Below are 25897 nucleotides of genomic sequence, written 5' to 3'. Positions count from 1 at the left end.
ATTAAAGCTGGAAACAAAATCTTAGACAAACACATAAAAAAGGGTTTTAAATTAACAAAAATATATGCGATAATCTGGGCAAAAATGTAGAGAAAATCTCAAAGACTCTCTGCCAATAAATGTGAGGGTATGTGTGTGTGTGTATGTGATGATTGTCTGTATGGTTGGGTGTGATGCTTGAGGCACTTAAAAATGTTGTGTTTGGGCGGGGGATCCTAGCAGACGAGACGCTCGTTGTCCGGCTGAAAGATCCGGTCATAGTTCTCGATCAGCACCTTGGCCAACATGTTCATGCGCCCAATATCCAGCTGAATCTGATTGGCACTGAGCAGGCAGGGGCCCCAAACGATGGCCAAATTGGTGGAGGGCATGCGATTCGAAGCGCTGGCAGCAGCAACTCTGAAAAAAAAGCAAAACAGATCAATAAGTTAGTATGGGTATCGGAATAGGTCAATAGGTATCAGAGCGAACCTGGTCAAATGCTTGATGAGGAATCTGAGTGTGGATCGATTCGGTTCGGGCATCTCATCGAATGCAAAACGCATCCGTTCGATGGCCGCCTCATCGCTCAGACTGCGCCCCAGACGCTCGTAAGCCTCCTGGGTGATGAGCGGAGCCGAAAGCTCGCGAAAGAACTGCTTATGCAGGCTGGTCAGCGTATGGATGTCGTCGGTGTGCAGGAAGCGTGGATCGTACAGATGCGTTAGCTTTTTCTTAAGCTCATCGACCAGCACCTTGTTGCCGGAGGCCCGATACAGGCCATCCTGTTCGACACAATCCGGACGCTCAATATAGGCACACACATCGACGACAAAACGCGGCACATTCGGATGATCGGTCATGTTCAGCTCCAGGGCGTTGAGAGGTGCCCCAAAGATCGGATATTTGGACTGCTCGTCCAGATACAGGCTATTCACCTGGCCGCGTCGTGTGCGCGATTTCTTTTCGCTCTTTGGCGAGCGATTGCTGCAAGGGAAATCAAAAGATATAAGAAATATATTTAAAGAGAATTTGGATATTCAAAAAGTCATACTTACATTCGAAACACATCCCTATTGACAGCAACTGCAGATCCACATCCACCCACATGAAAAGAGAATAATTTGTTACTACAGTTTCGGCTTAAATATTGTTTGCTGGGAATACATATATACATTCCGACATGCAAATAGTGAAATGCTCCGATGACATTCTCTCTGCATGATACCTGGAACCTCACTGGCAGCCACTTCTTAATGCATACAAATATTTATCACCTACGCCCTCACAATTCTTTCCAGACATCCATTCTTTCCAATATGCTAGTGCTTGAAAGAGTGCTCAAAAGTATACCAGAATATAATAGCCAACACTTAATAGGGACTTATCTATACAAAAATCACACAAGAAGATAATAGAAACGAGTTCTCATCAATGTCAAGGCTTCTAAAGATCTCTTTTAACTGTTTATAAGAAAATAATTCACTAAAATGACTCAACTGATTTGTTCTTAATTTTTACGAAAAATATAGTTACAACCGATTCATGGACTATTAACAGATGCTAAATCGTTTTACCACCATTTTCTAGGAGGATTTTTTCCCAGCGTTTTTCTAACTATTTTATAAACATTTAAAGCCCCTAATAATATACATTCTGTAAGCAGTGCTGTGTTCTCTACAGGATATTCTTTTAGAAACTACGTTCCCAGCTGCTCTATCGGTGCTCAGACTCGAGACGCACAAGCGAATGCTGCAACAAGTAAGTAAAAAATAACTAATTTCGCTGCTATTTTGTTGTTGTTGTTGTTGGCCTTTAAACATCTGCATTTCCCCACTTTTAATCATTAAAACCGTTTCGAAACGGGTTGCATCTCTAGATTACAATTTCCCATTTTTTGTACAGTTTTCATGACACGTTTCGTTGCCGCTTGTACGTACATTTCATGCGCATGCGATTCTTGATGGACTTCTTGTCATCCTCGCCGGGCAGATCCACCAGATCCCCAATGGAGGCGCTCTTGTAGCGCTGCAATATCACCGTCTGCTGTGTCTGCTGCACCTCGCTGTCCTCCTGGATCTGCTGTGCCCGCAATATATCAGTCACTGGCACAATCTGAAATGATAGAGGCAAAACACGCAATGCATTAATATCTCAAGTTCAACTCCGTTGACTGTGTGTTGGGGGTTGGGGTATGGTAAGAGGAGGAAGTGGGTTAAGATTGTGGGTCGGATGCACACGATTCGAGGTAACGTCTGCCCAATTAATTGCAAATTTCGTGCCGATGTCAATTGTCGTTGTCGACTGTTGTAAAGTTGTTGTATTTTTGTCTTTTCTTTATTTTTGCACTCTGCTGTTTCATACCCTCTAAAAGTAGAGAGCAATCGATTGCTTTCGAGCCCATTAGATATGGTCTTGGGTCGTGAAAAGATTTTAAAAGTTAAGTGGATTATTCTCTCACTTAATGTAGGGTATCGCCCACAGCGGGAGTCCCATTTTTATTTGCACTCTTTCGAAACTTTCTGTTGAAGGTGGTTTTTGTTTTTCCACTCCATCGCTCACCGTAGTTTGCCTTCTCTTCGATCTGCCTTTGCCTTTGCCCGTCATTTCTTATCGCTGATAGGCTCGCAGTTCTCGTTCTCCTTTTTTTTTTTTGTCTAGGCCACAACGCTATCTCTTATTTCCCGAACAGTGATATTGATAAGAAAATTCGAATTCGATTTGTAAGAAAAACGACAGAGCGCGTAGGCGTATGCGTATGCGCAACAGCAGCGTGCAACGTGCAACGGTTTCAAATGCAACGACTATAATGGAGTTGCTGCATTAAAGCCACACAATTCTCCAGACTGTACATACATACATATGTACAAATATACATACATATATCGCTCGCTGACACATCCATAAATGTGTGGCACGGCACCAACTGGCGCCCCCCTCCCCAGGAATACAGTTATTCTATATGCCACAGAGCGATAAGTTGCACCTGGACTTCCCCTGAATTCTGCCAGCCATAAATTCAATAAATTGTTCTCCTAAGAGATTAGCCTTTCGTTGGAATTGTAAAGCATGCTGTGCACATTCGAAGCGATTCGATTCATTTAAAAATATCTGTTTAGAAAATATAATTACACAGAAAGCCAAAGCCAAACGTCTCCCAGCGTAAACAGTTGGCTAGCTATCAATTATTATCGATGAAATATGGCCTCTTGGATTTATAGAACTATGATACAAGATAATACAGACATGTATAGAATTTATACACTTTCTGGGCCAAGAACACGACTAGAAAGAGTCTAGAGGTAAAGAATAAACCTAGCACATATCCAAAATCTTGTACAAATAATACCAAACAATATTTCTATTAACGGATGTACTTACATACAATAACTACAATTGTAGATATCATATCTTTGATTCGTTTAGGGCAGGAATTCCTCTTTTTAGCGATAAGTAATGATAGTAAATCATCAACGTACTTGTTAAAAAAAAAATCACCAATAAGTAAAGTACAGACTATGAAGCCAAGTAATGTTTATCGATAAAGAGAAACAATTCGATTGGTACAGCTGTAATATCCAATACCCAACTTACTGTACAGTCGTACACCATTTGCTGTTCATATATGTAGATCCCCCGTCTACCTTGGGGCTCCCCTCTAATTATCGCTTGATAATTTCAACAAATTAGAGCAGAGGCACGACATTTTCAAAGATTAGACTCAATTTGTTTTGGCTAATTTGTTTTTTGTTTTGTTTTGTTTTCACCCTCTCTATTTTTTCTCGCTTTTATTCATTTTTCGTATATGTTTTTCTTAGTTTTATAATTTTTGCTAACATAAACAAAACAAAATCTAAAAAAAATAACAAAATAATACGTTGTAGTAGTTTTTAGGCGGAGGAGGAGAAGAAGCCTCTTAGGGGCTGACAAAACTTTAAAATTGAAATTTAGCTGTCGAAATGAATATACATACTACAATGATAAAAGGCTAATGATAATCTTTTGATCGAGGCATTATATATCGTTTTTTTAAACCGAACCAGCCTCCGTCCCAATGTACACAAGATGTGTTTTTGCACCTTCGCATGTGCCGCTCTCTGGCGTTAGCGGTCCAAATATAAATCTCGGTGCAATGGTAGCTATGTATGATATTCGTGGGGAGAGGGTACTGCCAGTGTATAAACAATAATATCGAGCAGAAAAAAGAAGGCGAACAAAAAATACTTAATTGATGCGACCTCGAAGTGCGGTGCGGCCATACATTCAGACACATGTTTGCATTGCTTTACGGCACGAGGTGCCCCACAATTTGCACGAGTTGTGCTCCTCGCCCCTCGCCCGCAGATACCAGGCAGGAAATGTATCTGTATCTGTGTCTATGTATCGCCATTCGTCCGACATGCGTATGATTCACTGAGCAAAACCCAGAGCGGAACCGAAGCGAACCGAAACAACAAAAATAAACAAATGAAAAAACCAAAAACCAAACAAAGGCGCAGTTGACCTTTACAGTTTTTTGTTTTCTTTCTTTCCTTTAAATATTTTTTTCTTTTTTGTGTTTTAGTAGATGCTCCTCTCATCATCGCTGCCTTGAGCTTCCCCCAAAAAAAACTGGCACCGGATCTTGACTCCGACTCCGACGTAATGCTCCATTTGAGAGGAGAAGCTTCTCCGGTGTGTGTGTGTGGGCGGAACAGCCATGAGCCATGTGCCATGTGCCATGAAAATCATCGTCAAGAGCCTCCATCCGACACTGATTTGTTTGGGATTGATTGGAAGGCCCAGTGAGTGGCTTACACAAATAATAATGTCACGTTTTTTTGTAAATATGTTGTGATTTGTAGCCATAATCGGCTTACAACCGTCTCATAAATCGCTGAAAAGCAATTCAACAAAGACCCAAAGCCGTTTCAAAAATTATTTTAGACTATAATTAATATATTTAGCTTCTATACGTAACACTATTCATAATTCATTGAGCATTTACGTGTATTACAGATGTGAAACCGATTCTAGCCCAATGTATAATCTTGTATCAATCAGCTGGCTCATAACCGATTCAAAGCACTTTTACCGGTTAGCAAGATATTCATAATCAATACAATAACCGATTCTTAACTATCGTTTAACCGATTCCATTTCTCTTTAGCTGAAATCAAAATAAATTCGTTTAATTTCATGTAATAAACGATTCAAACAAATACACAACACATTTTCACCGTTTAGTAACCATTTGTCATTCAATCTTTCATAAATTTCATAAATACTTTAAGGAGATTCGAACCAATTTAATATTTCGATCATTTTAGTTCCATTACCGATTTACATACAAAATTTGACCGATTCATAATCTATTTATAGCCGGAGGTAGGGCTCACAGTACCCAATTATAACCGATTTATATTTAATTTTTGTTTGATTTAAGCATTAAGCATTCCACAAAGTTCAAGAGGGTTCAAGTCCAATCGTATCCCCGAACCCTCAAAAAAGTCAATTTATAACCAAAAGATAAAAAGATAAATGATCCAATGATTTGATGATATAAAATAAAAAAAAAAAAAGAAAAATCTCTTTTGGGAGGAAATACATACATATGTTATGTATATAAAAACCATTCGTCATATACTCGTATCTGTATCCGAATATAATCTGCATTTCTGCATAAAATCCAATAAAAAAAAACTTATTTATGGAACACTCAAGCTCCGTTAAGCATTTTTACAATCCAAGCGATAAAAGGTTCGTCGTTTTGGGTTCGTTGTGGAGAAGAAACTCAAAACCAACAATCGATGAGGGGCCCAAAGTTACAGCAAATTATTTGACTAATGATTAACCCAACCAATTAAATGCTGATAAAAGCGACGAACGGAGGAGCTTGAGCTCTAAGGCTGGAAATGAAATTATCGGCAAGAAAAAACACCAAAACCAAATATAAATCAGCAACAAAAGTCCCCGAAGCTTAACATACCCTTAAAGTATGATATTTCCTTCGGCCCGAATCGCTCATGGCGAATGGACCACGAGTTATTCAAATCAAATGTGTCCTTTTGTTGGGAGGAATTTTTTACTGTGAATCAACGTATTCCCGCGAATGTCTCCTAGTGGTATAGCGGTTCTGAACTGCTCTCCAAATATTCTGATTGTGGATTCCAAGCAAAACAAAATACTTAAAACAAAAGAAAAAATATCCCCCACAAATCACGTATAGAAAGAGTATTTAAACACAACAGCAAATTGCTCAGAAGCCTAGAACCGGTTCTGTCAAATGTTTATAACAAAAATCACAAGTTTTAACTATATAGACATACATAGATACACACGCGCGACACTCACACATATACTTAAATATGTCAGAATATATGTACGCCAAAACAAAAAACAAGATAAATAAAACCAAATAAATAAATAATTGTCGTTCGGGCAGGGGGCAGGGCAGACAACACAAAATGCGAAATGTGAATCAACCTTTTTTTGGGGTCCCGCCTGGGAAGAGCCCCCACAGATCTGGGGGGAACCGACGACTCGAACGACTCTTCCCCTCAATGAATTTCCATGGAAATCGCATGCAACGGCGACGCGACTGCAAATGCAGCAAACGGCCAAATGAAAACAACAAACGTGAGAGGCAAATAAATAAAATTATATTATGCAGAAAGCGGCAACAACAAATGTGTACACACACACACAAACACACACATTCATACCCCAACTCATACTCATGCGATACGCGTCGTTATAAACAAAGTGCAATCAAAAGCCGAATGGAAAGGGTATGACACGAACAAAATAAATGGGGTGGGGGTGGGGGAGGAGGCGACTACAGAATGCTCTTACACGTCCGTCGGAATAATATTTCTTTGACTGTGCAAATTTCCCACAAGCGAAATGGCTCTTTGATCCAAAGATTGAATGGAGATCAAGTAGAAATATTCAAATTTGCATTACATCGACATGGAATTCTTGCATGTTAATGGGCTTAAACATTAGATTGAATAAGTACCATAAAATAAAATTCCATAAACAGAAGACAAATTTCAAAACTTCAACGACTAAAATAACTAAAATAATAAAAATGTTATATCTTTGAGTTCTGTGTATACACAACTATAGTCTCTAGTCTCTAGTACCTAGTAACATAGTATACCTTTCCACTTTAAAAAAGTCTGTCATTTAACACTTTTTGATAATTCGCAAATTAAAAATATCCCAAAAGATTCGCATTAAATACAATTCTAAGCTATATACTATAATTAATTCAATTTATTCGAATCTGTAGAGATATTTTTTTTTTTTTGAATCTTCTTGATTCTTGGGTTTCAATTGTAAAAGGTGAAGATTTATATGACTAAAGTGGTTTCCATTGTTAGTTTACTCTGATATATGAAAAAGTACAGTTTCTTATCCAGCGCTGTTCATTTATATAAATTCATTTAATTAAGTTATAGAGTTGCTTCGATAACTCCTAACACTTTTGCATCAAGCATTAAACTTACATCAAAAGAAGACAAATTTTCGTTGCATTTCTTTGTACTTATTTTCGGACACCGCACCCCACAGACCAAGAGACCCACAGGCCGGAGTAAGGGTATACCTGAGAGCTTATTCCCCTCCCAACGGCAACATCGTTCAAGGGGCCTTGCCTCCCATAGATCTGTAGGCAAAACAATCGAAATGCACCGTTGCACACACTCACACACACACACACCCCTCCCTCTACCATCTAGTATTTGTGCTCCACAGACATACAGATATACAGATACAGGCACAGAGATACATTTGCCCCACGTTTAATTGATGTGACAAGTGACAAGTGTGGAAACAATGGGAAACCCCCCGCCACAATACACAAAGAAGTACAACGAATTTCCGTAGTAAATTCAGAAAGTGGTTCCCATGGACATGACATGGACCGTTCCCGTTGCCGTTCGAGTACGAATTCCCTTTCCCCTACTCCATATACTCACCATATCTTCCTCGTCCTCGCAACAGTTGACTTCTTGAAGGTTCGCCCGCCAGGCCAGCACCGAATCTGTAAGCAGAAGCCGGGCATTGGAACGTACCCTTAGCTTGCGAGCGGAACGGGGTCCAACGCCTCGCTTGGTGACCGCCGCTGCGGCCAGGCAGGCCAGGGCCCAGTCCTCTTTGAGGGGTGTCGGAATGGCAACGAATTTCGATTGAGAATGCACCACCTCACTGTCCTCTGCCGCATCACAGCTGCAGCCGCTGTCATCATTGATGGTTGGCAGTGGCAAAGGTGGGAGTGCAGCAATAGAAGGCGGCAGTGGCATCATCTGTGGTGGCTGCTGCTGCTGCTGCATCTTTGGTGCTTTTGGCGCTGACAGAGGCTGTGTCGGTGGCGGTGGCGCTGGACGTCGGATGCGTGTCATGAATCGCTGATGGACTTGGGAGCGCTGGTAGTCATAGAAGATGGCGCTATATTTCTTTGGTTCCCGTATGCTATAGAATATGCAAATGTTGCGCAGCAGTGGATGCACCAGTGGAACCTTTTGTTGTGATGATGACGGTCGCATGCGGGAGGCGCTGCCCGTACTGCTTATGGACCCCATGGTGGCTGTGCTATTCGTGACTGTACTCCCGAGACTCAGCGTCTCCAGGGTATCCTCCATTTCCAGCTGGTATTCGAGGTCCTCCTCCTGCTCCTGCTCCTTCTCTTGGGGGCTCTCCTCGGGGGCCACAACCTCTTTGCTGTCCCGCGAGAACATAAACTCCACATCCGTCTCCCAGGCGCCCTGGTCCATCGATGCTGTGGGCGATGGCAGTGGCGTTGGCAGCATCATTTTCGAGCGCTTAGTCAGCGTCGATGTTGAGAGCTTGTATCGGACTCCGGCTGCAAAGACCGCAGCTGCCTGAATGGCCATAACATCGGCGTCAGCATCAGCGTCTGCGTCATCATCAAAGTCATCTTCTACCTCCAGCTCCTCCTCCTCCTCCATTTCACCATTTTCATCATCATCGTCGTCGTCGTCGTCGTCGTCGTCATCATCATCATCATCCTCTTCTTCGTTGTCATTTTCGTTGTCGCCAAGTTCTGGTGCCGCCGCCGCCGCCTCGACAGCAATCTCTTCTTCATGTTCAAGATCTTCAACGGGAGGCTCGAGGGTCTTGAACTGCCAAATGGGTTGATAAATGGACTCCTCTTCCCCGTAACTGCCATCGGAGAGTCGTCTACCCGCTTCGTCCACCTGATTGTTGTTGTTGTTGCTCTCCTTTTGAGGATTACTCAGAGCGGTATTCGGATTCCGTACGGGTACTTTCGGGGCCGGGCGACGCACCTTAATTACACAATTCTACAAGTAAACAAATATTCGTTGATTCGCAAAGCAAACAAATCTCACACGGGGGGGCCTTATCGTGGGAGCATTTGAAATTGACTCGAGAAACGACCGATAAAGAACATTTATATGCTGTTTTTCTATGTTATTTCAAAGAAATAATAAGAATAGTTGCATAAAAAATGTTTAAATAACATTTGATGTCAATGATTCTTGAATTAATCAATTATAAATACCGATATGCTGTGATTAACATTTAAATTTGCCATAGAAATGTTCTCCATCCCATTGAAATCGTGATTGTGTTTTGTTTTTTGCATTCGTAAATTGTTTTTGTTATTTCTGTTTCTCTATCGCGATTATGGCAGCACTCTCATTCTTCACTTCTCTTCCCTTTCTTTATTTTGTTTGTTTATTTTTTGTCATCTGGCAACACTCTTCCACAATCACCGAAAAAAAAATATACATGCATAAATGTATAAAGTTTTAATTAACTAATTAATTCTTTTATGGTTATCTCATTATTGCAAATTGTTTATATTACAAATTTGTTTGCTTTTCAAACACATTTTTTTCTCTCATTTGTTTTTATTTTAATTTTCCAATTGGAAAAACGAGAGCATTGCCGTCTCCCCACCGTTGGGCCTTTCCGAGTCAATTTCGAACTACAGTGAACCGCAACAGCGTAAATAGAAGGGGGGGTGTGTGGGGTAGGGTAGGATTGGATGGAAAAAAGAAACAATTTCGTTTTATTGTTGCTTTAATGAGTGTTGACCTGAGTAATTTGTTGCTGCTGCTGCTGCTGCTTGCTGGCAATGCCATGCTCTTTGCTGCCGCTGCTCCCACTGCTGCTCTCATTGTCGCTGCTGCTACTGTTGTTGCTATTGAGCCGCTGCTCAGCGTCACCGCATGGTTTGGGCGCTGCCATCACAGTGCTGTCGCCGTTACCGTCGCAGTCGCTGTCAACGTCGCCGTCGCCGTCAACGACCGCCGCGTTTGTGCTATTGTTTTTGTTATCACGAACGCTTTCCGATCGCTGCACGCTTACGCTCTCCCTCACACTCGCACTCGCTTCACTCTCTTGTGGATCACTGGGTCTGTTTCTGTTGTCGGTCGCAAGGGTAGGAGGAGGCCTAGCGACCATCGCAGCACTAACGTCGTCACTCGCCGGCGTCGCGGGAAGAAATGAAAGCGTTCGCCTTGGAGCCGGTGGAGCCGCCAACGCCGGCGCAACTGACTCACAACGCCGCCGCTGCGCTCTCAGCCAGCGCTCAATTTTAACGATCTGGCTCTCTTGCTGCTGCTCTCTGAGCATGCGGCTCAATGATTTGTCATAGAAGCACATGAAGTCACGCACACATGCATGCAGGCTGGCAGCCAAAGCTGCGCTTTGCATCAGCTGCCAGAGCGAGATACGGCCATTCAATGGTGGGATCGTCATCATCGCCAACGGGAGGGGCTCTCTTGGCTGACTGCCGTGGCTCTCTTGTGTTGGTTCTCCCTCTAGGCCACTCAGAAATTCATTGACAAAATCGACATTCAAATGCTCATTGATTCCGCAGCGACGCTGATCCTTGATCTCTTCCCGGTCCCGGTTGCGGTCTCGATCCCGGCTTTCTTCTTCCTGCTCTCTCTGCTGCTGCACGAGTGGTACAGAGGGCGGGGGCGACTCTCTCTTCAGCTTGAGCTTTCGCTTGAAGTCATCCACGAGCCGCTGCTCGGGCTCCGCTTTGGTGAGCCCGCTCTGCTTTTCGCCCACCCTTCGCAGGGTCACCTTCTCCGTTTCCATCTCCCGCTCTCGCTCACGCTCCTTCTCTCGCTCGTAGGAGGGCGGCACACTCTTTGGCTGTTGGCACACGCCCTCCCCATCCTCGTAGTTGTGCACCTGATGCCGCAACGTGGCCATCCAGTGGCAAATGCTCTCATTGAGAAACAGTGACGCCTCCTCCTCCGCCTGGAGCAGGCGAATGCGTGACACGCGTGGCTTCTTGCGCTGCTCCTTCTCCTGCACAAGCGTAACTTCCTGCGCCGCCACCGCCGCATCTCTGTCCGGCTCTCGTACCCTCCCGTAGATGTGCTGATCGCTCTGGCTGCTCTGCAGTTGGCTCTTCAGCTCGCAGATTCGCTGCATGTCGAATGTCTCCTGAGTGCGAAACACCTCGCCCACATTGTGGATGATCTCCAGGGAGCCCGGCCCCGTTCTTGGTTCTCTTTGGAAGATCTTCCTTTGCAGCGATCCGGAGCGATTCAGGTGCTTGAGAGAGCCAAAGAGACGGGTCAAGGTCGCGGCACTGGATTTCGAGTAATTGAGCAGAGTCCTCGACTTGCTCTTCACCCCCGTTGTGGGCGGTGTGGGTGGCTTTGTCTTTGGCTCCGGAGTGGCAGTGGGCGTGGGCGTGTGCGTGGACATTTCTGCCTGGCAGTGGCACTCCCCCCCGTCGCTGTAGATCTGCCGACATAGTTCGCAGATGTTCTCGTAGATATTCCCCTCGCTGGGTGATGGTGGGGAGGGGAGAGTGGATGGCGGCACACCACCGCTCACAATACACTGACAGAAATGGCAGTAATGACCTTGGGCGGCAAAGACGCCATAGCCACAGCCGCGGCAGAGATTCTCATAGATGGCTTCGCGGGCAAAATATTTGCGGAGATCGGGCAACGGTACAGACAGCGACGGAGGGCACAGCTGGGGTGTGGCGGGCGAGGGAAGATTCTCGTAGATATGCGCTCCCCCTTCCCCTCCTTCACCATTCATTAGCGGCCGACGGAGATTGTCGTTGATGTCCGCGTTCCGTTCGATTTCACTCACTTTCTGTGGCATTTCTCTTATTCTCGTTGCACTCACTCTCTTTCACAACACAACACACACACAAACAAGAGCACGCACCGCACCGCACACGCTTATCGCATTGTTATTGTGAATTTCTGCTGCTGCTGCGTCGTAATTCATTATAGATGAGAGAGAGAGAGAGACACATACAATAAGAGGGCAGTGAAACAAAAGCGGTTTAATTTAAATGGAAGCAATTCAAACAGTTAAATGCAGGCGGCGGCCTCTCTATCTATCTTTCGTGCTCCTTTGCTTTGACTTTCATTATCTCAACGGCAAACACACATGCACACACACACACCACACACATACAAAAATGAGAGTCGCTGCACTTCTGCCTCAACGCCTGGCTCGCCTTGTGCTTAACCCTTAGATGGTGAGGAGTTGCTTCATTCAGTGTAAACATTTTTTTAAATATCAGCATTTACTTGGGTCTGTTTGAATATATTTGAGAATATTAATGAATTAATTTTGAATGTATTCTGCCATCGCTGAAGGGTTATTTTTATTGAATTAATTGTTGTTGGACTTTTGTTGTTTCTTTTGTATCTCTTTCAATTTTAATGCTCTTTAAGTTTAGCCCTTACATGGAAACTGAGATTGGAGATTTTCTCTTTAGAAATGTGTGCCAGTATTAGTAAACAGCTTTTAAGCATATTCACTATCTCCCTCCAGAACTTCCCACTGGCACCGCTGAAGGGTTAAGTTAACACTGTTTTCTTTGTTTTTTTGTTGTTTCGTTTTGGGTGTGCTTTGTTTTTATTTTCTTTGTAGCTCTTCGGCTTTACGACGATGAGAAGGAGGGGGAGGGGGACTCTGACGATTGACGCCGACAACCATGTTGATGATTATAATATAATATCATCATGATGATTGTGGGGATGATGAGTCATACAAAAGCAAAGATCCAGCAAAGCATGTCGCCGCCGCCGTAGCTGTCGGTCAGGGGCGTGTCGTCCCACCTCCCCTTGTATCCACAACAATCCCCATCACCCGAAAAGAACCCGACGGGTGAAAACTGGTTAACGCTCGCCGAGAATTGTGTAACACCCCGCTGACGTCTCGCCAGTCACCTACGCCTCACAGGTGCCGACGCGACGCCGACCGATGCCTAATGGAATGCGGACAACCTGTTGGAACAGCTGTCCTACGAGCGAACGGAACGGAAGGCGATCAAAAGGAACCCCAAGAGAACGATGCCCTAATAAATCTGTTAATCTCTCTTGTTGGGGAAGGGGCGGAATTTTATTTTTCCCTTATCCCTTTGATGTCTCTAGAATCTGGATCTTTGGGGTCTCCCCCCAGCTATTAGTCATTCTTTGATCTAAGATTATTACCATTAATCATGTTCCGCTCTTGGAATGAAAAGGGAAAACGAATGGAATTTTTATTCAAATAAATTCCAATATCCATTGGATGCTATATTAAAAATGCATCATACTTTTCATTTGACCATCTAATTAATAATTTAATATTTTATATATAAAATCTGGGGATTCGATAAACTATTGGATTGTTGTCTATTTTGTATTCTTGTAATATACTATCTAAATGTACTCGCCTCTGTTTCCCAAGCATAGCCCAACATTGGGGAAAAAGCAAGGGGCATATCCCTATGGTAATATCCGTACATACATATGTACATATGTATGCACATACATATGTACAATGTACATAAACATGAACGAATGGAATATTTGTAAAATTTGTATATTGAATTGAAATATTGTATTCGCCAGCAGCATGTTTCGAGCTTTGTTAAGTGTTAAGTGTGATTTTGTGATTATTGACTTGGTTCAGTATCGATTGTCTGGTATTTAAGCGACAAATCAATAAAGCGATCGAAGGAAATGTAGCCGGTATTATCGGGATCCGCCTCACGCATCATGGCATCCACAACGAACGGGTCCAGAGGTAGGTCCTCAAAGGCGTCCTCCATGCCCTCGTAGAGTTCGCCGCGGGACAAGCAGCCGTCACCATTCCTGTCCATCTCGTCGAAGGCGGCGCGCAACAGCATACCACGTTCGGCCCTCTCCAATATGGTACAAAACCTCTCAAAATTGAGGGATCCGATGGTTTTGGGGTCAGCGACCATCATCATGTCGGCCAGCTCCTTTGCGGTGGGATAGAACCCCATCTCACACATCGCAGTGCCCAGGGCCTCGATGGTTATGCGGCAGCTCTCCTTCGCTTTGTTCGGCACATTGTAGTTCTTCTTGATGCTGGTCCGTGGCTTCTGCTTCTGGTTCATCTTGAATTTTGGGCTGTCGGGCTTGAATACTTTTTAATTTTTCGTAAATTTAGGCCTTTGCCAAACACAAATTTGAGTTTTAAAATGTTTGAATTTAGTAACACCAACAATTTCTAAATATTTTTCTTGACTCGAACCTGCTACTCTGGCGAAACAAAAACGAATGATTTGAACCAAGAAAATGATTTATATTGTAGTGTAATTCTGCCTACTGGGTTTGGAAAATTACTGGAAGTCCAATTCGAGAAAATTAATAGGTAAAAAGTCTGCCAAAAACGAAACTGGCTCAAGGTTTTGCCCCTTTCATCTTTTTCGTTCTGGCTCGCAGAAGATGTATGAGGAGGTGTAAGATACACAGATACATCTCTATCAACTTTGATCCCTCTTTGGTATCTAATACACCGTCTTGTTCTATGTCTTATACGCCTATGTATTGGTATTATTTAAATAAAAATAATATCATAATTTTTAATATTTCATTTTACATTCAATTTTTATTACTGTTTGACTGAGATTATGGGTACATAAATTATAGAGGGGGTGGATCGATGTTCTTTATAGAAACAACAGATTGGTTTTTCAAGATAGCCGTGTTCGTCCGTGGGAGTTTCCATTGTCGAAACTTTCAAGCCTCACAGACAATGACTTTCCATTATGGAAAACCCACAAAGCAGCAGCCAAGCATCACTCATCCTTGGCCGCATCTCTATCTCTGGAATACGGATTATGTATTATCAGATCAATGGGATACCACAACTAGCATACTTTTAGGCAGCGGGTCAACAGAGGCTTGACCCCGCACTCCGTAGTGGGGAGGGGAAACAACTAAAAAAAAAAACAACAACAAAAGTCCAGACTTATGTGGCGCCACAGCGGGGCATGGAAATGCTAGATTGTACATTATCTATGGATTTGCCTATGGCACAATGAATCATCGCCACGAGTGGAGTGTGTGTGACAAATAAATGGAATGGATGATGAATGTTTACAAATGTAATTGAAAAATATATACTATATATACTATACATATGTACATATGTATGTATAATACGAGTATAAAACAGGGTTTGGCCCTCTTGAATTTTCCACACTCTCTGTCCTAGTTATCGCACAATTCTTATCTCTCATTCACTCTCACTCTATCTTTCTATGGAATATACAGTATAGTATTGCTGTATATAGTCGTACTTGATCAATCAAGCGATTTACAGCCACATTAGGTAGAATTTCCGCACCCAAACATCACGTTGAGGTTTTTTAATTCATTCTTAAACAAATCGCTGCACTGAAAAAATAAACACAAAACACAAACGAAATTCCCGGCCGCTGATAAGCTCGACTTAGCGCACATCCGCGAGTGAGAGTACCTAGTACTGGAGTAATACGAGTTCTAGTTTAACAGGGGCTTGGGGGCGGTATATGGTAATTTTATGGGTGGGTGATGGAGAGCCATACGGTTCGGCTTAGTTCGGGATCGAATCGAATCGAATTGGCTTGGGAGAGCTCCAGGCTCGCGACGCGTTCGCGAATTTAACAGAATTTCAACTGAAATTGAACTCAAGATGCCGTTGATCATTTTTTCTTGGGTGGCGGTCGTGCCGCTGACGTCGCAGTCGCAGTCGCAGTCGCACACACAGTCCCCGACGCCGACGTCGACGTCAACGATGCCGACCCCCGGTCACCCACAGAACGCGAGCGATACGATACACACTGTCCAACATGAAATGGGATAAAACATAAAGTTACACTTGGGGCACGATTCATTGATTGGCTGTACGAATTTCTTATAAGTTAGCGGAGACATTAGGGATTCGGTACTTCTTCAAATGAATTCCCCAAGAGATATCGGGGTGTTATGGTATTCCCATATTCACATAAAAGTAGAATTTAATACAAAGACTGAAGACCAATTGCTGAAGTTTGGGATAATTATTAGACCAATAAAATACAACAGAAAATTAATAATTAATAAGTAAAAAAAATAAGTTAAATTTGCTATAAATCCGGAGATAGTGTTCAAAGATTCCATTAAACTCATTTAAATGCAAAATATTTATTTTTTGTAACAGAATATTTTCCGGAACTGTTCTTCAAATGTTTTAAATGGTGTTTAAGAAATACAAATACTGATTTCTTAATATTGATCGATTTTTCATGGGTTTTCTATTACGGGACCCATCGTATTTTCAAATGTTTTGCAGTGCAGTGCCTGGCCAGAGATCAAACATGGGGAGGCAAGGCCCAGAGCCACATGTGTGTAATGGAACATGGGGCAACATGTGTGTCTCTGTCTCGTATCTCTGTGTGTATCTGCATCAGTAGTAATTGTGCGACTGTGTGTGTGTGCGTAAGAGTTGGGGGTGGGGCGTGGGGCGTGGCAGCGACAAAAGACGCTTTTTATACTCAACGCCCATTGCCTAATTAAGCATATCGAATGCAGACCCCTAAGGGGCTAGGCTGGGGTTTTCGGAGAGAATTAATATCATGATGAATGTTAAATATTACATTATGGTACTGTATTTATATCATATGTACATATATAACAATTGCAAAAGTCGACCGTACACTTTTTATTTTGCAATCCGATATATGGAAATGAGAGCCGTTTCCGTACTTTGAACCTGAACCAAGCCCCCATCCCACAAATGCAAGTAGATCTAAATATCTACATACATACATATACGATATGTATGTGCATTTTCCTGGTTCCAGCAAGTGTCCGATATTTGAGGAATGTCCTGAGGCTGGGCACTGGAACTGAGGCTGGGCAAAACAAACACAGATGTGGAGCATTGGAGTCCATATAGACTCGACTCCGAACGGGGCAGTCGGTGGAAATAAACAGAACAGAACCGAATAGATCAGACTGCGAGAAAACATCAGAAAAAGGGAGCAAGCGTGTGTTGCATATCTAGGGGGAGCCCGGAGCTCCCAGAGGAATCGCAATGCTTTCGGTGCTCAGCATTATGGTCGCTTGATCTTTGAACTAAATTAATTAAGCACAATGAACAAAATTGTTGTTGTTGGCCCGCCGCTGCTGTCAGCATCAAATGTATCCACCAGATACACAGTGCAGAGCGAGCGGCAGCCAACCACTGAAAAAAAGAAAATGCATTCAGCTTGTGGCCAATATTCTTGGGGTGTTGTTTTCGATTACCCTGGAATCGAATCGAAAACGTATGTATTTTTGATATTATAGAAAACAAACTTCGAACTTTAAACTTTCTTTTATATTAGATCTATAAGTTTGCATGCGTGTAATTCCATATTGTTTTGTTTTTTGTTGTTTTTTTTTATTTATTTAGTTAATGTATATTTTTATATTATATATTTTTTATTGATTTTTTTTATTTATGTATTATAGCCCCAAAAGTATTCAAAAATAATTACGTAGGAAATCGTGTAATATTTGGTGTACAAACGCTACAGCTGTTCTTTACTCTTTATGTTTGTTATTTTATTTATTAAACTATCTTCAATTTTTGATCAGATCTACATTATTTTTATATCTCGAAAATCGAGGTTTTTTCCGCAACACAAACAAATTTTTTCTTTATAGGGTATTTATCTATCGTTACGCGGGGGGGATGTTTTCTTAAGAACATATTTTTTCGCTTTCCATTTCTGTTGTTTTTGCTTTTTGTCTGTTTATGGTTCTGTTTTTCTGCGGGTCCCTGCCGAAAGGGTGGCTCCATGGCTCATGGCTCATGGCTCATGGCCCATGTCCATATCCCTGTCCCATGTCCAGGGCCCAGACTTGGGTCGGGCCGGGCAGCATTATGTTTTTGTCTCGGTAATGAGTTGGCAGCGCAGTCGACAGCAGCAGAGGCCGCGACTGCGACGCTGAATGCTGTTTATGTGTTGGTGCGAGCTATCTATCCTCTTCCTTTCCCTCTCTCTCACATTATTATTGTTTTGCTGATACGCTCTTCTCCTTTTTGTACGCTTCCAAAGGGTATTGCAATCAACTAAACTTTTAAACAGTTTGGAAGTTAATACGTGCGGCTATTTATGTTTTAGCTTAGTATATGAAAGACTTGGTTCTATATTCCATAAGAAATATCTTTTTAGCAAAAAGTTTTTGTGAGAACTCATTTTACTTATATGTAACTATGTTATAAAACTGCCAATATTTAGCTGACAAAAATAGCTGCACTTAACACTCAGACGGGACAGAATTCTACCGATGCTGAGTGGTTTTATACATATATGTTGCCAGTGAGAAAGAGACAGACAGAGCAGCTACGAGCAACGAGAATAGCGAGATCAAAAGGAAGCACAAGAGCAAAGGCAAACGCTTTCTGTTGCTAAGCCTGCTCGCATTTTTGTTTGCTTTTGGCAGCTTTGGCAGCAACGAGCAGAGTCAGAACACAGAAAGAGACAAAGAGTACAATAACCACAAAAAAAACATATGTAAGCATATTCTACATACATTTCTACATATGTATTTGCTTCTTCTATACTTCTATATTTTTCACACATATAACTGAAAAAGATTGATTGCAACTTTTAAACACCATTTTGCTTCCATAGAAATTATAGGTTAAAAAAACAATTTATACTAAAAAAAGCTCTTTCGCTTATAGTATTATTTAGCCGTACTACACAGGCTGTTTTCTCATAATTGTTTTAATATCTTTAGCCAAATCATATGACTATATCGCATATCTGCAATACGAAATATTAATACAGTTGTAGAGTAGAGTATCAAATGAATCGTCACAAGAAGCCTGAAATTCCCTCTCGTTTTTAATGAATTTTATTGAGCGCGACAGCAGCAACAGACAGATAGATCGAGTGGGGCAGAGACTCATAGATGGCGAAGAAGAAGTGATATCAAAGAGGGGGGAATGGGTGACCAGCAGCTTCATTTACGGCTTTTGTCAACGCCTCAAATTAAAATAAAGCCCGAGGAAGGGAGATAGTGAAAAAAAAACCGAAATTAATTTATTTTTTTATTGGCCCGATTGTGTTGTGACTCATACGATATTTTACACTATTGATGGATGAAATCGAATAGGGGGGGAATTAGTACATAATGAAACTGGTTCCATCTACTTATGATAAATTAAACAATTTGTGGAGAATAAACGATGAAAATTAAATAATCTTAATGGGTTTTGTACACACTCTTCTGCTATCAATTAATAGCGTATTATTCCGTGCCAGAATTAACGCACGTAATCGTATGTATATCGCCACAACCTTTCTTAAATCCGAATTCAAGCGAAAGATTTGGACAAATGTGAGAAACAAATGTGTCACATGGGGGTGCAATGGATGAAATTTGAATTGGAAGCGGAATACGAATTGAAATGAGAATGTCAGCTCAAGTGTCAATCAGACGCTGCATTAACAAAAGAAGAACACAGAAAACAAAACAAAACCAAACAAATAAAATGAAAAGAGAAATTTTGCTGTTGTTGTGGCTGCCACCAGAAGTGTGGGGGCAAAAATCAGAGCGAGAAAATAAAATGGATAAATAGGCTTGATGCATATGTATGTAAGTACATATATATTTGCATATGCATGTGTGTTGAGCAGTACATACATTTTACATATACATATGTATGTATGCATTAGAGCTGGTCCCGGGGTGAAGAAATGCAAATTCCAGAAAGGGAATAGTGCAAAATTCTTTCAGAGTCCACAAAACGAAGCTGCAAGAAACGAAGAAATCTGTTCATTGTTATTTCGGGCAGAAACTCACTCAAAACACGGATACAAAGTTACATCTCATCTCCAATCTCCAGGCTGTTACGCGTATTGACTGATGACAAAATTGTTTTACTTCGTCAGTCAACGAACCAAATGATAAACTTCTTCTGCTCTCTATCTTTCAGTCACTCTCCACAGAGAAATTTTGCAGAGCAATTTGTTTCCGTTTGCTTCTTCTCTTTGGTCGCGCTGCAGTCGCTTAAAACGCGTGCGCAGCTTTGGCAGCGATTAGTCACAACGTAAAAGAAGTCGAACGAGAAGAGCAAGACAGAGACGAAGACGAAGACTGCGAGTAGCAAACGGGCATAAAGCAGAACGCAAAACACGCAATGTCAAAAGAGAACGCAAACAAAAATCATGTGCAATGCATTTCAGATGTTGTAACAGTGCACATTACATACATATTTATAAGGCTAGGTGGCTAAGGGGCATGGCATGGGGCATGAAGCGCGAGACATAATGGAAGCCTCTGTGCTGCGTTTGTCGGTGGTGGTTCTTTTGCAAATACATTCATATGTACATACATATATGTACCACTTTATTCGATACTTATTTACTTAAAATACAAATTATTTTATTCCACTTGTATGTACATATGTATTTTTTGTTCGCAAGAAGCGTCCACCAGAATCGAAATCTACGAAGAATTTTTCACCAAGAATATACATATGTACATACATATGTGTCTAAAATTAAAATTACAATTACAATTTTGGAAGATTATTTTAAAAGCACCTTTTTTCTTGTTCCTTCTTTTCGTTCACAAGTTATTAATTTAGCAAGCTCAAATAGCCGATTGTCCCACTGTGCGACGTGACACGAAGAAAACACGGTCCATGCCAGTGCTGCCTATTCCGCCTTTTTGACGTCAAATCTGACTGTTTTTGAAAACTAGCTGCGACAGCAGAGCTCTGGAATCTTTATACCCGTACTCAAAGAGTTAAGAGGTACATACATATATTGCATTTGTGGTAGAAGTGGATGTGTGCAACGCAGAGAAGGAAACGTTTCCAACCCCGTAAAGTATATATATTCTTGATCAGCATCAATAGCCATGTCCGTCTGTCCGTACCGATGAGCGCCTAGTTTTCAGAGACTATAAGAGCTAGTGCAACAAAATTTTTTTTTCAAACTCATGTGATATCACACTGCTACAAGTGTATTTCAAAATTTTGCGCTGCTCCCTTTCGCCACCGCTAAGAACGAAAATTTGTGACAGGCTCGATTTTAGAGATATGATAAAACCAAAAACGCAGTATCCTAGAGAATGGCCATATCTACCCGATTGTCGAATCTGAATCAGATCGGATCATAATTTTAGCCAGAATTAAAAAATTAATTTTCAGTTTCTTCCCCCGCCTCCTCCACGCTATTCATTCTCTTTCTCGCTCGCACACACTCTGCTCTGTGCAATGCGCATCCTTTGCGGAGAATATGTAGAATCTACACTGTGTATGTATAATTTACATTTTATATGTGGAATCGACATTTTAGATGTAGATAACAGATGTAGCAAAAAAAAATGTGAAATATAAAATATTTTAAAATTCTACATAAATCATAAGCTCACTGATTACGGCTATAAACGTAGAGTCGCGTCCAAAGAAGCGTCTCACATGTTCCTTCACTTTTTTTTTGTATTGCATTGTTTATTTATTAGCTTTCCTAGTGCTAAAAGCAAGGGGGCTATAATTAAAGCACTAATCATTAGGCGTCACATTCTTTTAATTGCGTGGATTAATGTGGAAAAATGTTTTAACAACTATTTCCATTAAAATACGGACAAGAGAATTGTTTCTCGACTTTTGAGCAAGATTGTTAGCTTGTGAAAAGCGCAAAAGCCAAGGAGCCTTTATATCTTTCATCAAAATATCTTTCCAAAGACCAGAAAACTATAAAGCTATTGCATCAGGAACAAATTCATTTAAATTCGACTATCCTTCGTCTCTGGCGAGGCGCAGACATACAATTTGTTCTTATAATTGAACATTGCGTTTTGAATCATTCGCTTGTGCAAGAGGAGGAGGCACAGATGGAATGAGAATTCGCATGTTCATGCAATATCTTACTATTTTAAATTCTTTGCTTTGAGCCTACTGAATTTTTGACTTGTTTTTGGTTTGGGTTGATGGATTCGATATGTTAATATATTTGAAGGATAAAATAATTAATTGGGACTTACCCTCAATGTGGACTGGCGGCTGTTGGAACTGAGATCCAGCATGGAGCTGGCCCTCAGCCTGGCTGCGCTTTGATCCTGGCACTCGATGCATTTCCCTGCAATATTTTCCGTTGTTGGCGTTATCGATGGTGTGGTGGATGCTGAGGATGTCGATTTTGATATCGATGGCGATTTTGTTACATTGGTTAAAGTCACTGTCAGGCTGTTGTTGTTGTCCAACTGCAGTCTCTCGTTATTGTTTGTGTTGTTTGTATTGTTGGTGTTGTTGTAATTAATGCTGTTGCTGGATGTATTTTTGGCATTGGCATAGAACACCTGCGATATGCTGCGAAAGATGGTCCGATAGCCCCTCTTGGGCTCTGCATCGCCGGCCATGATCGAAGAATGATACGATTACGAGAATAATACGAAAACGAATCAAGCCTCTTGCACGATTCTCTCTTCTTCACATACTACACTCGCATTTATGGATCAGTACTTTTGTTGGATTTCTGGAAAACGAAAAAAACGAAACGATACGGAACGGTAAAAGCAAAGCAAAGACAACGTCTGACACGAGCAACACCTTCCACACACAGACTTCGCTTCTTATCGCTGATAAGACTCACAAGCAGCCCGCCCTCGCCTGCTCTGCGTGGGTGAGGCAGGGTAGGGGCAGGGCGCCCAACACTCTGGTCTAATTTAGTTCGGGCACAAATCGATGGAACATAAAGAAAAAAGCATAATTATACACAAAATCGGATTCAGACCTTATATCGAGCACACGACGACGACAACCAACTAAAACGCTCTGCCCCGAAGAGCGCTACTAAGCGCCAGCAGCACCCAGCACTAGCCACAGCTCCGTACCTCCATAGTCGGCGTCGACCGCGTCGCTGTCGTAATCGGTTTTCTTGTTATACTGTATTTTTTCTATTTACTTTTTGTTTATGACTTGTTGTTGGTGCTGCTGCTCTTGTAGAGAGCTTCTAGGCGCACAGTGTTTGTGAATCCATTTGTTCATAGGAAATTTACTGTTAACTACTCCACTTCGGCACTATGATAGCTTTATAACTTCGGAAACAGTATCTAGAAATGCTTTTAGTTTTAATTAGCTGTGGACATAGCGAATATGTTTCGCTATGCAGAAAAAAACAGGAAAACCAATGTTCTATACATATTTTAGTAATATTTTTCTTAGTCAAAATGTTAATAGCGAAAATAATAAAATAATAAAAACAAAACCAGATTTGCTGGAAAGCGAAACAAAAGAAAAATCAATGATCAGGTTATTAGAATTATGTATAGCTTTATGTTTTTCTAGATTTAATATTATATGAAAAAACTGCGTTTGTGCCTTCCACAAGTCGGCAACCTTGGTCCATTATTAACTTTTAAAATATCATAGTTTTAAGAATAAATAAATCAATACATATGCTCTGCTAAAAAGCTAAGAAACAAACAAAGTAAATGGTCTGGTTTTTTTAGAATTTAATTTAATTTACAAGTAGTTTTGAGTTTTTCTAAGTTTGGGTATTTTTCTTAATGAATTTTGATTTTCAGAGATTTTGTTTCTTTTTTTTCACATAACTAAAGTATCTTACATCAGGCTGTATTGAACTTTGCACTTTTGAAAAACTGATAAATGCAGCTATGAATTGGACCTGAACACTTTGTAGCTTCATCTTACAACCTAAAAAATGTTAGGCTTTCAATTTTAAAACTTGAAAAAAAATTATTTTCTATGATTTTCGGTGGGTTGGGCAAACAATTTCAGCGCAACCGTTTATCTTTATGAACGTTAAAGATAAAACGACGCCTAATAAATGCACCAATACAAGTAATATATAAAAACGCAAGAAAAAGATACTTGAATCAAAAAAAACCTTGCCATAGAAAAACATTTTTATTAAACTTTTTTCAAGTCCCAAATCTATTTGATTTGGTTCGAAGTGGGAAAATTGTGTTGACTAGTGTTTTCTGTTTTTCCAAATATTTGGTATCTTACAAATCTGTACAATAGAGGTTCCGCATTTTTATTATTATTTTTATTTATTATCCAAGTAAACATTTTTAAAATTAGCATGTCACTGACTATGGGTCTCTTCCCATCGATCTTAACTGTAATTATAGTCCCGCGTCAAAAAAATCTGTTTGACACTGGTTTCGCATTTTTAGTAGCCCACTCTCAGCAGAAACTCTCCATCTTTTTTTCTGTATCTCACCCTCTCTGCCTGAAGAGCTTTCTTCTGATGACAACCCGTATTCAAATCGGTTGACAATGTAAATTTATTGAAAACCTGAAACCAGATGGCCGGCCAACACAATACCCGATATCTGGATGGCGACACAATTAGCATGAGTGAGAGAACAATAGTGACGAAAATTGAACAAAACGTCGGGGAGACAGCACCGTATTGTCGTAGATCCCCATCTGATCGCCAGCGAAACCTTTATCAATCACATGCACAGCAGACTTTCACCGAAAATAACTTTTTAAACACATCAACAAAAATAAAAATAAATACAAAAGTGACCACTTTGTTAGCAGAAACATAAATACTCGTATACATATACATATACATATATGTATATACATAGTAGTTGTATGCAGATGATGCAATTGCCCATCGAGTGGTATCCACTGTGCGGTTAATGTTTTACACTTTGCGGGGTGGTGTGGTGGTGTGTGGTTATCAATGCCTACGGTTGTTGCCACCGTCAGTCATATCGGGTTGAGAGTGTGTGAAGTATTTCCCATATGTAGGATAGTATCACCCATCCATATCCATGAATATACATACATACATACATATGTACATATACATATGTATGTACGTGGGTAAAGTTAATGTTTGCCGTTCTGCATGCCCGTGGGCTGGGGGTGGGAGCCCCAATTACTGGCGTATTACTCACTGGCTCACTGCCACTGCAACTGATAGTATGAACAACAATTACTGGCTACACATTTGTAGTCTGTTATTGCCGTTTTGCTGTTGCTGTTGCTGTTGCTACTGCTGCCACTGCCACTGCCACTCTGCCACTCGTACTGCCATGGGTTGTAGCCTACTGGGCTACTGATGCGCTCATTGCAATATTTGAAATTGCAAACGTCACGTACGCGCCTTAATTAAATGCCGTTGCGTTTGCAAATCGAATAACAAAATCAGAGGCGACAACAAAATAAATAAGGCATGGTCAATATGGTCAATATTCCGGACTGTGGCATATTTAATACAAGCTGCACTGAAGCTCCACTCTAACAATTGAACGATGAGAGAGTTGGCAAAATAAAGAGAACTTCTTCATCATCATCCCTTTTCCGGATCTTATATTTATGCAGGCAAGATGAAACCACACAAGATTTACAGACCAGAAGATTTGGTCACTATTCCAGACGATTGGATCCACAGATCACAGGACATGCTGTGATCGAGTTTATATGTTTGGTTAATTGGGTTACAATTACACCTACGCAAATACGTTATACGTATGTACATACATAGGTAATCGACGATTACCGGGTACAATAAAAGCTTGACGCAATGCACAACAAGTCAACAGAAGGCCCCACCGAACTGAACCGAACCGAACCGCACCGAACACTCAAATCTACTCAACGCAATGCGACGCGACGGTTTCCCGGTTGACACACGACTAAACCG

At 41.3% G+C, this 25897-nt stretch overlaps 1 protein-coding gene across 3 annotated transcripts; it reads right to left on the bottom strand.

The window, feature by feature from the left end:
- Positions 1-25897, bottom strand: LOC111081323 (rho GTPase-activating protein 15). Of its 3 annotated transcripts, none has more exons than XM_022377372.2 (6): positions 25735-25897; positions 22254-22744; positions 1920-2094; positions 1038-1065; positions 472-966; positions 1-399 (listed from the first exon to the last, which is right to left on the bottom strand). In XM_022377372.2, the coding sequence occupies exons 2-6, from the start codon at positions 22626-22628 to the stop codon at positions 216-218; spliced, it is 1257 nt and encodes a 418-aa protein (XP_022233064.1). In that variant the 5' UTR covers positions 22629-22744; positions 25735-25897; the 3' UTR covers positions 1-215. The 3 variants fall into 3 exon arrangements, with proteins under 3 accessions (XP_022233064.1, XP_022233049.2, XP_022233056.2); XM_022377357.2 differs by lacking the exons at positions 22254-22744; positions 25735-25897 and adding exons at positions 7944-9287; positions 10048-12206; XM_022377364.2 differs by lacking the exons at positions 22254-22744; positions 25735-25897 and adding exons at positions 7944-9287; positions 9509-9573.

This window comes from Drosophila obscura, unplaced genomic scaffold (assembly GCF_018151105.1).
Source record: "Drosophila obscura isolate BZ-5 IFL unplaced genomic scaffold, ASM1815110v1 contig_73, whole genome shotgun sequence".
Taxonomy (NCBI): Eukaryota; Metazoa; Arthropoda; class Insecta; order Diptera; family Drosophilidae; genus Drosophila; species Drosophila obscura.
Note: the sequence above shows the minus strand (reverse complement) of the source record. Positions and strands in the feature narration are given on the sequence as shown.

Bases quoted from the DNA above. Each gene is read 5' to 3' on its own strand.
- LOC111081323 (XM_022377357.2), bottom strand. From the start codon at position 12,093: ATGCCACAGAAAGTGAGTGAAATCGAACGGAACGCGGACATCAACGAC. The intron at 1,066-1,919 runs GTACGTACAAGC...GTGGATCTGCAG, and splicing joins GAATCGCATGCGCATGAAAT to TTGCTGTCAATAGGGATGTG. The intron at 400-471 runs GTTCGCTCTGAT...CTTTTTTTTCAG, and splicing joins CTCATCAAGCATTTGACCAG to AGTTGCTGCTGCCAGCGCTT.